We start from the raw sequence: 13,523 nt of genomic DNA, 5'->3' as shown, positions 1-13,523 counted from the left end.
CTTATTACGAAGTACAAATTGTACTTCGGGTTCCTTGCAACGATGCTCTCAGTGAGGAATATATATATATAAATTTGGAGATGGGCGAACATAGCGTGCAGAAAGCCTATAGCTTCAGATATATAAAAATCATGTTCAATTTATGAATTCAATATTTAGAGTAAAGTTCTCATTATTGAAATTTATGAAATTATGATAAAAAAAACTTTTCTGAGGAAAATTTTTTCTCGGCAAAATTTATTCTTTTATTAAAAAAATAATGTGGTATTCGTGGGGTTCGAACCCTAGCAATAAAAATCCCGAGTATCATTTTCTTTCGAGACTAGCACGCTAACCACTAGACTACACAAGTCCTGATGACTAGTGGCATTTAAATCATGTTTGTGATATGACCCTTGACTTAATGGACTTCAAGTATTTCTCGAAAAGATGCGAATGATATGTCATAAAAGTATATTTTTAAGGTATAGTGGGTCCTTGCTCCATATTTTTGGAAACCAAAAAAATGTATATTTTTATGCAAACTTCGAACTTTCAAAAAAATGGAGCGAAGACCCACTCATATCGAAAAATAATGATAGTATGAGAAAATGACTCTTTTTTGCCCTCTTTAGTGTGTGTACAATACTTCATAAGCATATAATTTCAATCTTCTTGAGATTTTTGCAATTTGTAGAGATTTTACATAAAGTACATATGTTAGATGAAATATCAAGGAAAATTTTGATATAATTGAGATTTAATTTTTCACCTTCATGTTTGTCACACTATAGGCTTTTCGCTCGTCATGTTCACCCATCTTCTTTACCGATAAATTTATTAGGAAAACCTACTACACACTGTATATGTAATAGTCTTTCGATATATAAATACAATGTATATTCACAACTTATAGTGTTATCAATGATTTACCATTACTTCAATGACCATTCACACGAAACAAAAGCTTTTTATGTTCATGCAGCTATAATCGCCTCGGTTATCTTTTTCACATCGGGCTCGATGCTATATGATGTTCTAGAAGTTTCCGTCAATATTAAAGTCGGTGAATGACGAAAATAATCACTCTCGGCTCACGTTTAATACATTCACCTCTGTCGTTGGCTCGCGTATATCACAGTGATAAGCACGAGAAATAGTGCGTTTGTTTGAATTCATTATAATTAAATGCCTGCACTAATGTTTCTATTTTAAGGTAGATATTTACTAAGTATAATCCTTGGAATGTTATGTTTTTTACGTTATGTCAAAAATCTTGACGTGAGCCCATCGCAGAGGTGTCTGAGAGAGAAACGAACGACAACTCTGCAAGGGAACATTTCCCTTTTAATCGGTTATCATGACTTATTTCTTTTATTAATATATTCGATCAGTGCATATTATCTATTCAAGATATATTACTAAAGTCAGGTACTCTTCACACAATTGCTCCGACGAAAATAGTTCCGTTCATGATCAGTAGATACAAGATTACAACAAATGTTAAGAATAATGATGTATATTTAATACGTTAAAGAAAACAAAATTAACGTAAAAAGATTTTAAGAAAATCATCTTTTCCCCGGAAAAGCAAATAAAAAGTTTTCATATTCCTACGCTCGCTGCCTCCTCAGTCTTTTTCCCGAAAATATATAGGTCATACTTCGATTGATAATGATAAATCTTTTCACCAGTTATATTACTGTCATTATTATTGTTCGTTCATTGCCTTATAATTTCTTTTGAATGGATATGTTAATCATTAACTGTGTGTTTTTTCTCTCTTTTAATGAATAACGGAATGGTTATTATGGTTAAACACCTCCAATCGTAACCTCGTTGCAAAGCAACGTAATGTTCCGAGCTCGTCTGAAAGGATCTTCGCACGTGTGTAGACCAAGGCTATTTGGTCTTGCAAGCACAGGTGTGTGCACCGTTTGCTAGAGACGCTTAGATCACGTAGACTGGGTATCAGTATTTGCTACGGAAATGAAGAAGTTTAGAACTATACACCAGTTTCATAAAAAGTGCAGGTTTTTTACTCAAGCCCTAAATTGGGCTAGAGGGGCTGAGTTATCTAAAACGAGACTAGGTCATCGATCTACTCAGTTTAAAAACACGAAAATATACTAAGTTTATCTTCAAAACATCTGTATATTCAAAATCTATATTAAGTGTTAAATGTCGGATTCTATCCTATGGCGAAGGAATATTCAGTGATGCTCCATAGCCGCATCCGATCTCGCGCTTTCCTTTGCGTTTAACAACGGCCGTCAATGCATCTCTGGACAAGTTCATTGATTACAAGTTCATTCGTTCTAAAAGGTGACATGTTGACCATCTTTAACATCTGCCTATACTATGGGTGATAGTAATTTAATAGCACAAAATTAAAAAATAAATTAAAATCTATCCTTGATAGATCTATAGTTTTGCTATTTAAAAAAATGGGCTATCTTTGATAATCCATAACGGCTTGAACTTGATTTGATTTTTTTTTTTTTTACAGAAGATTATATCATTGGAAAGTTATATGGTACACATGTAGCACAGGCCCATATAGTACGCGGGATTTTTTTCGGAGCCCCCCCCCCCTTCACTTTGAAAACGTTGCTACAGGCCTGTAACATGCTATTTGGTTTAAATATTCCTGAAAATGAACGAGGTGTTAAATACATTTTTAAAATTATACGATTAATTATATTTAGTCTATGTTCTATGTGAAATTAAAACTATTTTTAGCGACTTTGTGATAGTCACTACATGCATCTACATCTAACGTTATATATGAACATGCAGTTTGTTTCATAGTACATGCATATTTTATTCAACAAAAGATGTTGAAACTCAGTAGCCTAAATATTTTGTCGTTTTAGGATATTTATGGCACTTTTATTATGACTTTCTACAGCTTGAGTATCTCTGACGTTTTGTCAGTAAATACTTGTTTTTTTTATTAGAAATCATCTGAGCACAATGAAAATTCGAATAAATTAAAAGTCGAATATCTTGGATATGGGATAACCCATATCTATTCTTGTATCATTTAAAATCAAGTTTTGATTGAATAATACAGAGACGACGTTTTATCAGTTAAATAAAGATTGCTTATTGTCAGTTTCATTAAAAATTGCCAGTAACTTAGATCCGCCAACCGGAACCGCCAGCTGATTCATGACAGTTTATATATAGAAAATGAAAGTAGACTTTTAATTTTATGTACGATACTTACTATGAGAGTGAAATCTAAATATAGTTTACAGACATCATCTTGTATCTAGTGAATATTCTTAGAGGAGTAAGTAAGAACTCTGGTGCACCCGTTTCGGAGTTTATTTGCAAATTTTTTTAATCTACAAGTATATAGATGTCACAGTCACTGAACAATCTAAGATCTAAGACGCATATTAGACAAAGTTGACAAACTAGAACGTTCTCTGTGAACTGTGTGGTGTCCTGCTTCAGGTACATGTAGCTAGCGCACATTTTTGTATCTTTAGATTAAGGAAAATTATAACTCACTCACAAGGTTAGATCTCTATCACTCTCTCTCTCTCTCTCTCTCTCTCTCTCTCTCTCTCTCAGAATTACATGCGTGGTGTAATTCTATCTGCACTCAACTAAACTCTAATTCATTTCTTAATTCACTTTCAGATTGGTGTTCAAAGTCAATGGAATTAGAATGCTAGTGATAAATGAAAAAAATGTGAAGGTATGTTACCACAAGAAGCTTACTAATAATCTTAAGTTTGTGGGCAAAAAGATCAACGAGAAAGGTGCATGGATGGGGCATTAAAAATCTTCCGCGATCATGCCGAAGTATTTTGAGCCATTGGATCAATATTATCATCGTGGCTACATATTTCCTAGCTGCAGAACTGTAGCTCTCTGCGTGAGAAAATTCGGACAGACAAAGCAGAGAGCTACAGATCCAAGCGTTGTAAAAACCTCCGATTTACGCCGCCGCTTTTTTGTCGTGTCAGGAATAGGAGTAAAATATATAGATAAATATTGGATACCACTTTTAAAGCAAGGGAAAGCATTAATTACAAGAAATTAATACCCGAAGCGAGCGACAAAAAAGCGGCGGCGTAAATTGAAGGTTTTTACAACGCTTGGATCTGTATAGCTCTCTGCTTTGTCTGTCCGAATTTTCTCAAGCAGAGAGCTACAGTTCTGCAGCTACATATTTCCATATATATGTTTGAATATACATGTACCCGTCAGCTGTTTGGCTATTTGTATATAGATTCTGCTTGTTTAACTTGATTTAAGGGAAAGGGTTGAGAGAATTAAGAATTCAAATAAAGGGTGGACCTTAGATTTGTTCATAAAGACAGTGGTTTTCTCTCTGTCATATTGCTCTCCCTTCCCTCTCCATTCTCAAAGTTTCGCACACTTGATTTAAAGGAAAGGGTTTCTGGGGCGGATCCAGCAATTTTTGAAAGGGGGTCCAGGCTGGTGCTATCCCCCCCCCCCCATATACAAACACTCAAACAGACTCACACATACAGGGAGATAAAAATAAATCCTCTTATGCATACTCCCTTTAATGACTTTTAAAAGTTAGTTCCTCAGAAGATGGTCCGAAAATGATATAGCTAAATTTTGGCCAGAATATTTCGATATTCTCACATGTTACTTATCGCATATTGAATTAGGTAGAAATATTTTCTATTATTCACTCATAAATGAAAACGGTTTAGGAAAGGGGAAAATGAAGGAAAATGGATGAATGGATCATGTGGAAATACGACGAGACTCTATCTAATTATCGGAATGGACAAAAATTGCCGATCGAGTTGTTTTGAATTACGTATATTCAAAGGGTATATATGCCTCGTAAAAATATCTGTATTCCAGGAAACACCTTTTATTCTCTCTCTCTCTCTCTCTCTCTCTCTCTCTCTCTCTCTCTCTCTCTCTAAAAGAATAGCAATAGCCAATAGGGGTAGAATGAATTCACATCAGGCGTTAAAGTTGTATATTTCATAGTAAAGTAAAATTCCTAGGAATTTTCGACTTGACAAAATGCAACAATTTTTAACACTGATATTATTGAACTTTGATCATTTCTAACTTGTTTCAATGGCAACAAGGCAATGGTTATATATAAACGAGGATTGTCTGGTGAAATCGTGAATAGTGCGATTTATTGAAAACAGGCACGTAACTTCAGGGGATGGACAGGGACTGCCCCCCCCCCTCCCCTTCAACTTTTTTTTACTATTGAAAATGTTCATTGAAAGGCAAAGTTGTCCCCCTTTTTTCTTGTAGTACAATGTGGTAATGTATCACTAAAATTTGGTTTTGAAAAAAAAGTTGAAACCCAACAACTTATGAAAGTACCGTAACTGACAAATGTGATTCCATGATATATTGTCATGCAATAAAAAATACAAGTACTAGTACATGTATTTGTAAACAGCTTAATTGTTGAAAATATGTTAATTCTATACATGTATAATTTTCTTTACCTGAATAGTAGCATTTCTTTTAGCACTGTGTTGCAATAAAAGACTTGAATTTACGAGTTACCTAATAATTTGTTACATATCATATGTCTGAATTAATGAATGTGAAACTTCTTATGCAAGATACAGGCCCGTGACGACACAGGGCTTGTTCCATCCAAATCATTTTCCAACATAGTATACTATATAATGGAAAATAAATCTAATTTTAAGATTAGTCCCTCTTTATCTTTTTTTCTGTCAAGGAGTTTCGAACTGTTTATCTATAGGGTTTGAGACAATTATTTTAATCAAGAAAGTAAAGCTAAGCTTATTACAATGTACTCATTATAGACTATATGCACCTATAATCCAATCGGGATATTGACTTTTCCGTAAAATAAAAGGATTAAGGGCATTGTAAGGTACCAGGATGTTTATCTATCTGGAGGAGACTTAACAAGAATAGTAACTTAACATAATTATTCAATTACTGACTTTTGATGAGGTCTACTCGTGACTATACGGACCTGATCAGGTATTGGTTGACCGACACCGAAAGCCGAGGTATTATTAAATAATCAGGAATTTTACAACATTTTTGACTCTTTGGTTCTTATCTCCAACAAATATAAACACTCATAGTACAATCTGTAGAGTAAACAATTTATTATAATTATTTTTCAATACTTTAACATCCGTTTATAAGTAGAAAACAATATTCACATTTAAACAATGAAATGCTTCCTTTGGTTGTTAGTACGGGAATTAACGTCGCAGCTGTTGTTTTCTGCAATAGCTGCGACGTTAATTCCCGTACTAATAACCTAATTAAGAAAGGCATTTTATTGTTTATATTTATATCTGTATAAATAATCATTTAAAGTAGGATTAAAAAGATTAATTATTGTATTATTGATATACATGTACGTCACAGTACGTTTCATTGATGGAACAGCCACTGATCAAGAAATTTGTACAGGTCATATGCCTAGTGTTGTACATGAACTGATAAACGCCAATTGTTTTCTTTAGAAATAAAAGAGAAAATATTCAGTGGATGTAAATATAAAACAATAGATACTCAACCATTCACTAATATTGGAGTTAAGTCTCTTCGGTTACTTGCGCCTGTCATGCTTACATTCACAACACACACACACACACATGCTTAAAAACGCGCAAATTTGATTGGTCGAAAAAATTAATATATAAGCAAATCTATGGTTGGTCAAGAGGGAAACCCGAATAAACCTGCCGGGACTTCATTTTGAAGTGAACTCACTCAGAGGTCGCCCGGTTCCCTGCCCCTGTTATGCTTCGTGTACTATACGCAGCACTAAGCTAGGATGAGCCAGGGAACCTGGCTAACTCTGAGGTGTACCTCCAGAAATGGCGTCGATTAAACATAGTGTAAAAAAAAATTAGGATGTTTTTCCAAAATATGTATACTTCGACCCCCCCCCCCCCCCAAAAAAAAAAAAAACAAAAACAAAAAACAAAAACAAATGACAAAACAAAACAGAAGCAAAATATATATAGAATCTGAAATTAATATTACCAGTAATTACAAGTTTTAAGCATCGTTCCATACAGCAGCTGTACAGTGTATGTAAATGAGCGTTATGTATTGTACACCCCACAAATGGTACCAGATAGCCCCAACCTACCTATAGAATACGATCAACGACGCTTTTTGATAGAGAAAGCCGCTATACGATCCACTACTCTTTGTTAATTAAACTCTTTTAAATCATTTTGACTTATTCGCTTACATAATTTCTGTTATGTTGTGCCCGGGGCTCCTCCCACCAAAAAAAAAAAGAATTACATGCCTGACATTTCTTTTGAATTTTAATACACTAAGGAATGTCGCAGTGACAACCGTTTGCAACAGACCACAACTGTATATTTATTCACAGATCAAGGTCTAACTTTTAGGTCATTGAATATTGACACTGGCATTCTCTAGGAGCCTGACTGACTTCTACAAGTTTTGGTAAACCCAAATGATAAAACCTCACCAGGCTTTCTACATTTCTTTCGGTATTTCAAATTTGTGTACATCAACTGATTGAAATGGATTGTAAATTTTAAAAGTTAATTTCATAGGCTGGGTTTATCAGAACTCTATAAATAGTATACGCTGTAATTGTATAAGACAATTGATATGGTACATCAGACAATGTATATCCAAAAACACGCGTACGATGTCAGATTTAAGGTAAATCACCAAATTGCCTCTGTCATTTACCAACACCTTATTGATAATTTTGATCATTATATGTACTAGAATGTATATGACAGTAAGATAGTTATAGATAAGTTTAATCTTTAGATTATAACTTTTAATGTAACAAATATAGCCACGTATGAGATGCATGTCTCATGACTTTAATAGTTGATCATTATGAAATCGTAATTATGCTAAAGACAACAACAGTTGCATGTTGACTGAAAGCAAAATAATAATTATACAAACTCTAGAAATATGTTTTATGTGGCATTCGATTAGAAAATAACCCATTATTCCTAAATGATATCCTATGTCGGAAAATATTTCACTTAATCTTTTTCAGTCAAAATCAACGGACAATGACGAGACCAAAATTACAGATTCCACACATCTACTTCATTCTGAAGATACCGAGACGGTGCGACTTCTCGGAGAAAGCACGCAGGACACTGTAAAATCTCCTGGACCAAGGCATTTCTTTCGTCATTCCTTCGTTTTAAGTTTAGGAATTTTCCTGTTGGTCATCGCCTTCACTATTACACAGCATGGTGTACTCAACCAATACGTGTACTTTTACTTCCACAAACACTATTTTGGTAATCTGTCTTTCCAGGTCAATCCTACGGAGAAGTCATACTGCAAAGCCAACAATGTTTCGTCAGATATCACAGAAGCTGAGAACAAAATCCAAGTTTTAGCCTCACAGTTTCTAATTTACACTTCCTTAGCATTGTTCATTCCTCCTGTACTTGGAAACCTTTTCTTTGCTACGCTGAGCGACACATATGGAAGAAAACCTTTCATTGTCCTTCCAATTGCAGGGGCTTTCCTCAGATATGTCTTATTTGTAATTGGTATTCACTACGAGGTGAATCTTTACTGGTTGATTGTTTTCTTGCTTGTAGAGGGTGCAACAGGGGGGCTTTTTAGTTTGCTTTCTGTAGCTTTGTCATACGTTGCTGATATAACAGAACCCGGAGACAACCGTGTTTTCTTGTTGGTGATTATTGAGGTATGCGCCGGTGTTGGTGGGCTTGTAGGGTCCTTGTCTTCTGGCTATCTGATTCGTGCACTTGGTTTCACTATATCAACGCTTATTTCAACGATATGTGTATTTCTATCTGTTTTAATAATAGGACTGTTCCTTCCTGAATCTCTACCTCATGAGGTTAAGTTGATATCAAAGAGGTTACAGATCTGTGATAAATTAAAAGGAGTGACTACGTTTTACACCAGCAACAGATACGGAAAAGGGACTCAGTGGCGATATGTGTTTTCTATTTTGGTTGGTATATGTGTTCAACTAGGTTTGCAAGGTAAAGCTAGTGTTGAAACCCTGTATCAATTGAATGCACCGTTTTGTTGGGATTCGGTGCTTATCGGCTGGTTCATTGCCATTCGGATCACATTTGCCTACATCGTTGGCTTGGTGCTTCTTCGCCTTCTGCAACGTTGCATATCAATTGAATTCTGTGGTGTTATTGGAGCAGCATCGCACGCTAGTTCCTTTTTTCTTGAAGCCTTTGCGGAGAAGAGTTTTGAAATGTTTTTTGGTAAATGAAAAAATCTCATAAACTTTTAGAATATCATGGGTAATGAATTACATCAATTTATATGTTATGTCTTAAATGATCTTTTTCCTTCCTTTTTTCTTAAAGTTCCTGTAGTAGGATTTGGATCTGCAATGATTGGACCGATTATGAAAGGATTCATGTCCAAAATGACTCCGGCAGACAAACAAGGCCAGTAAATTCAATTGTTTACTAGAATTTATACTGAGTAGTGAAATCAAGACACAGCCAATTTACTCCGAAATTATATACATGTACAATGTGAATATACCCTTTTTTTAAAATAAATAAATATATATATATATATATATATATATATATATATATATATATATATATAGATATAGATATATATATATATATATATATATATCCCCATCATTTTAACATCTTGGTAGAAGTTTTAACGTTTCTATATTTTCCTCTCTCTGTCTCTGTCTCTCTTTTGATTTTTTTTAATAAATGAAAGTAATATATATATATATATATATATATATATATATATATATATATATATATATATATATATATATATATATATATATATATATATATATAGCGAGAGAAGAAAGAGGGAGAGAGATATTAAAGAAAAAGAACAAACAAAATAGAATTATATGATATATAGTATATGTATTTGCTGTATTTAGGTAATAGTGAACTACTCTTTTATAGGGACCTTATTTGCGGGGATTGGTATGGCCGACTCTCTTTGTAACATTATCGGTATCACCGTCGGTAACGCTGTATATAGCGCTACGGTAGCCAAAATGAGGGGTTTTGTGTTTCTTATGTTTGCTGGGATTAGTACTGTGGCAGTTATCTTAATATTGTAAGTGCTGGTCAAATTGCGTGTTCTTTGATCTTAAAATATTTTTTTGCGTGTTTCTTCTTTTTTTCATAGATAACTTGTGAGATTTTGTTACTTATATAGCATTCTCTGGTTGGCTGGTAGGATTGGTGGATCCAAAGATATGACTTACACAGAAAAAGAAATTGTTGTTGACCCAGAGGAGAAATAGAGGGCTAATTGCGAACAACAACAAAAATCAATGCTGAACTTGTATTATTATACTGAAATTTAAATAAAGGAATTAAGATAAAACTTCAGCATTGGCGGATCCACAGGGGGTCCCGGGAGTTGGACCCCCTTTATTTTTGCAACGTAGTGAGAGAGAGAGAGATAGAAAATAAAACGTGTTTTCTGGAATAGATATTTTTACATGGTTTTTGAATAGGAACGTACTTTAATTCAAAACACCTCGATCGGCAATCTTTGTCCATTCCACTTACAGATCTAGTCTTGCGTATTTACTTTCATCCATTTACCTTCATTATCCCCCCTTCCCTAAGCGTTTTCATTTACGAGTGAATGATAGGAAATATCAACTTGATCTAGTATACGATAAGTAACGTGAGATTTCAATCTGATAACATCGAAATATTATGGCGGAATTTGGCTATATCATTTTCGGAGTATCTTCTGAGGAACTAACTTAAATTAGTTATTAAAGGGAGTATGCATAAGAGAATTTTTCTCTCCCTGTATATGTGTGTGTGTGTCTCTGAGTGTGTGTGTCGGGAGGAGGGGGGGGAGGGGTGCAACACGTTGAAACCTCCTTTCAAAAACTGCTGGATCCGCCCCTGTTCAGAACGTACCTGTATGTCATTCGAAATGTAAAAATTATAATATACATGTACCTGACAGTATGCATTGTAAAAGGATACAATCAGAATCCCAATTATTATTGCTTTCTCGATAAGAGGTGCATTTTTAAATTTTCGGTTCAAGTATTTCGCTACGTCGGATAATGCGTTTTGCTTCCTCACCTCGTATTCGCTGGCACATAAGGCCCCAATAAACTGCCTCCACTTGTCTCTGGCTGCTGCCCTTGCTGACGCCCACCTACTCCACTTTGTCTGTATCCTTTCCTGCCCATTAGATTCTTAAGTTGCTTTTGGTCCATGCACGGATCAAGAGGGGGATCGGGATGTCTGGACCCCCTCCCCGGAGGATTTTCAGATTTATTTCAAATTTAATTTATACGTAAAGTAATCAAAAATTGACCTTGGACCCCATGCTAGGAAACACACTCTTCGTGAATTGGTAAGGAGAACCATGTACATGTATACGAAATACATGTATATATGAAAATTGACTTGGGAAAGTGATCATGACTTGCGACCCCTACCCCTCCTTTCTACGAAATAGTTTTTTCAGGTTTGAGGAAGTTTTTTTTAGCTCACCTGAGCCGAAGACTCAATTGAGCTTTTCTGATCAAAGAGTGCCAGGCGTCCATCTGTCGTGCGTAAAGTTTTCACATTTTTTATTTCTTTTCAAGAACTACTGGGTCAATTTCAACCAAACTTGTTACAAAGTATCTTTAGGTGAAGGGGATTTAATTAAATTTCTTCAAATGAAAGCCCATGCATGCTTGCTTTTAAGTGGAGAAAATTAAGAATAAGTGAAAATTTGCTGGTATCTTTTAAAAATCTTCTCAATAATCACTGGTCAAAAAAAAAAAAGTAACTTAAGTGAAAGCTTCATTACGTAGTATAGATAGTATAGATTCAAGTTTGTTAAATCATGACCCCAGGGGCTAAGGTTGGGCCACAATCGACAATTAAACTTTTAAATTGGAATATATAGGAACAATCTTTAAAAATCTTTTCCTAAAGAACAGCAAAGCCATGATAAGTCATATTTATGTCCACAAATTTTGCTATGTACAACTAAAATCAAAAAACTGGCAATTCGCAGCTGGGTGTTTTTTTTTTTTTTTTTTTTTTTTTTTTTTTTTTTTTTTTTTTTTTTTTTTTGCTAAATTGCATATATATTATAAATTAAGAGAAACAACGTTATATGAGTGAAAATATCATTTAAATAAATGTTTATTTATTTGAAAGCATCCTCAGATTGTGTAGAGTTAAGTTTGTTCAAATCATGACTCTCGGGGTAGGGTGGGACAACAATTGGCGGTCAATGTTTTATATGGGGATACATAGAAAAACTCTTTTAAAAACAGGAGAGCCATGATTAGTCATATTTATATGGAAGCATCCTCAGGTAGTGCAGATTCAAGTTTATTCAAATCATGACGCCAGGGGGTAAGGTGGGGCCACAATGTGCAATCAAAGTTTTACATAGGAATATACATGTGGACGTATTGGAAAAAGCTTTAAAAATCTTCCCGTCAAGAACAGCAATGCCATGATTGGTCATATTAATATGGAAGCATCCTAGGGTAGTGTAGATTCAAGCTTGTTCAAATCATGACCACCGGGATAGGGCGGGCTACAATAGGCTATCAAATTATAAATAGGAATATTGAAGTGAAAATCTATGAAAAAAATTGCAAGCCATGATTAGTCATGTATATAAATATGGAAGCGTCATCAGTAAGTGTAGATTCAAGTTTGTACAGATCACAACCCCTCCCCTGTCCTCCCGGGATAGGGTGGGGTCACTGTTTTTAAACTTTTCAATATTGAACATTACTGATTTACGATTTTCGCTAACCAAAGTGCTCAGGTGAGCAATGTGGCCCATGGGCCTTTTATTTTACATGTATTTTTTTTTTTTTGGGGGGGGGGGAGAGTCCCATCTTAATTTGTTCGAGTTAGTTTGGACACACCCAAGCACCCCCGGAATAAATTCCTGGATCTACGCAAGTGACCGGTGTAAAGACGAATAATGACCCACTGTCATTATTCTACGCAGGCTATTATTCGTCTTTACAACTTTCCTCATTTCTAATGGGGGCCTTGTCAGTGCGGTGATACAAATCTTAGTGTTCTCCATTCTAAGTATTCATGGCTTATCCATTTCCTTTTGGCGTGTTTTGCTAGCGAAAACTTAATTTTCGTCGAGGTGAAACCTGATTACGTCTAAATAATTACAAAGTATTATCATAACTATATTTTTTCTGAGATTGATACATATACATATACATGTGTATATATATATATTTCATTCATTTTTGTTAAAAGTGACATATAGGTCCGATGGGCCGGGTGTTTGAATATTTAATTGTATTAAATGTTTCTCATTGTACTGTATAACACATGTCACTATAATAAATGATTTACTTACTTGTACATATTGAAAACCTTAATCTGGTGCAGATCTTACTTTTTTAACGTTTTGTGATATAACCATAGCACTGAATGGTACAGGTAGCATTTCTGTACTTTACGCTGCGGTTACTGTAGAACGTCATATTGATACCTATGAGGGGTTATCAAAAAGTTAGTGGACTAGCGTATAAAATTAAAACCCTATAG

General features: G+C 34.6%; 1 protein-coding gene across 1 annotated transcript; it reads left to right on the top strand.

Annotated features, from left to right (window-relative positions):
- The first annotated feature begins 3,448 nt into the window (after positions 1-3,448).
- On the top strand, positions 3,449-12,001 carry LOC133190563 (proton-coupled folate transporter-like). The gene is made up of 6 exons (XM_061326262.1): positions 3,449-3,508; positions 3,634-3,691; positions 8,012-9,221; positions 9,327-9,410; positions 9,915-10,071; positions 10,174-12,001. The coding sequence occupies exons 2-6, from the start codon at positions 3,662-3,664 to the stop codon at positions 10,259-10,261; spliced, it is 1,569 nt and encodes a 522-aa protein (XP_061182246.1). The 5' UTR covers positions 3,449-3,508; positions 3,634-3,661; the 3' UTR covers positions 10,262-12,001.
- Positions 12,002-13,523: the final 1,522 nt, after the last annotated feature.

The sequence above is a fragment of the Saccostrea echinata genome, unplaced genomic scaffold, assembly GCF_033153115.1.
Source record: "Saccostrea echinata isolate AGI-Se365-2 ecotype Australia unplaced genomic scaffold, CSIRO_AGI_Sech_v1 ptg000001l, whole genome shotgun sequence".
Classification (NCBI taxonomy): Eukaryota; Metazoa; Mollusca; class Bivalvia; order Ostreida; family Ostreidae; genus Saccostrea; species Saccostrea echinata.
This window is presented reverse-complemented; position numbering and strand designations above follow the sequence as displayed.

Bases quoted from the DNA above. Each gene is read 5' to 3' on its own strand.
- LOC133190563 (XM_061326262.1), top strand. From the start codon at position 3,662: ATGCTAGTGATAAATGAAAAAAATGTGAAG. The intron at 9,222-9,326 runs GTAAATGAAAAA...TTTTTCTTAAAG, and splicing joins GAGTTTTGAAATGTTTTTTG to TTCCTGTAGTAGGATTTGGA. The intron at 9,411-9,914 runs GCCAGTAAATTC...ACTCTTTTATAG, and splicing joins GACTCCGGCAGACAAACAAG to GGACCTTATTTGCGGGGATT.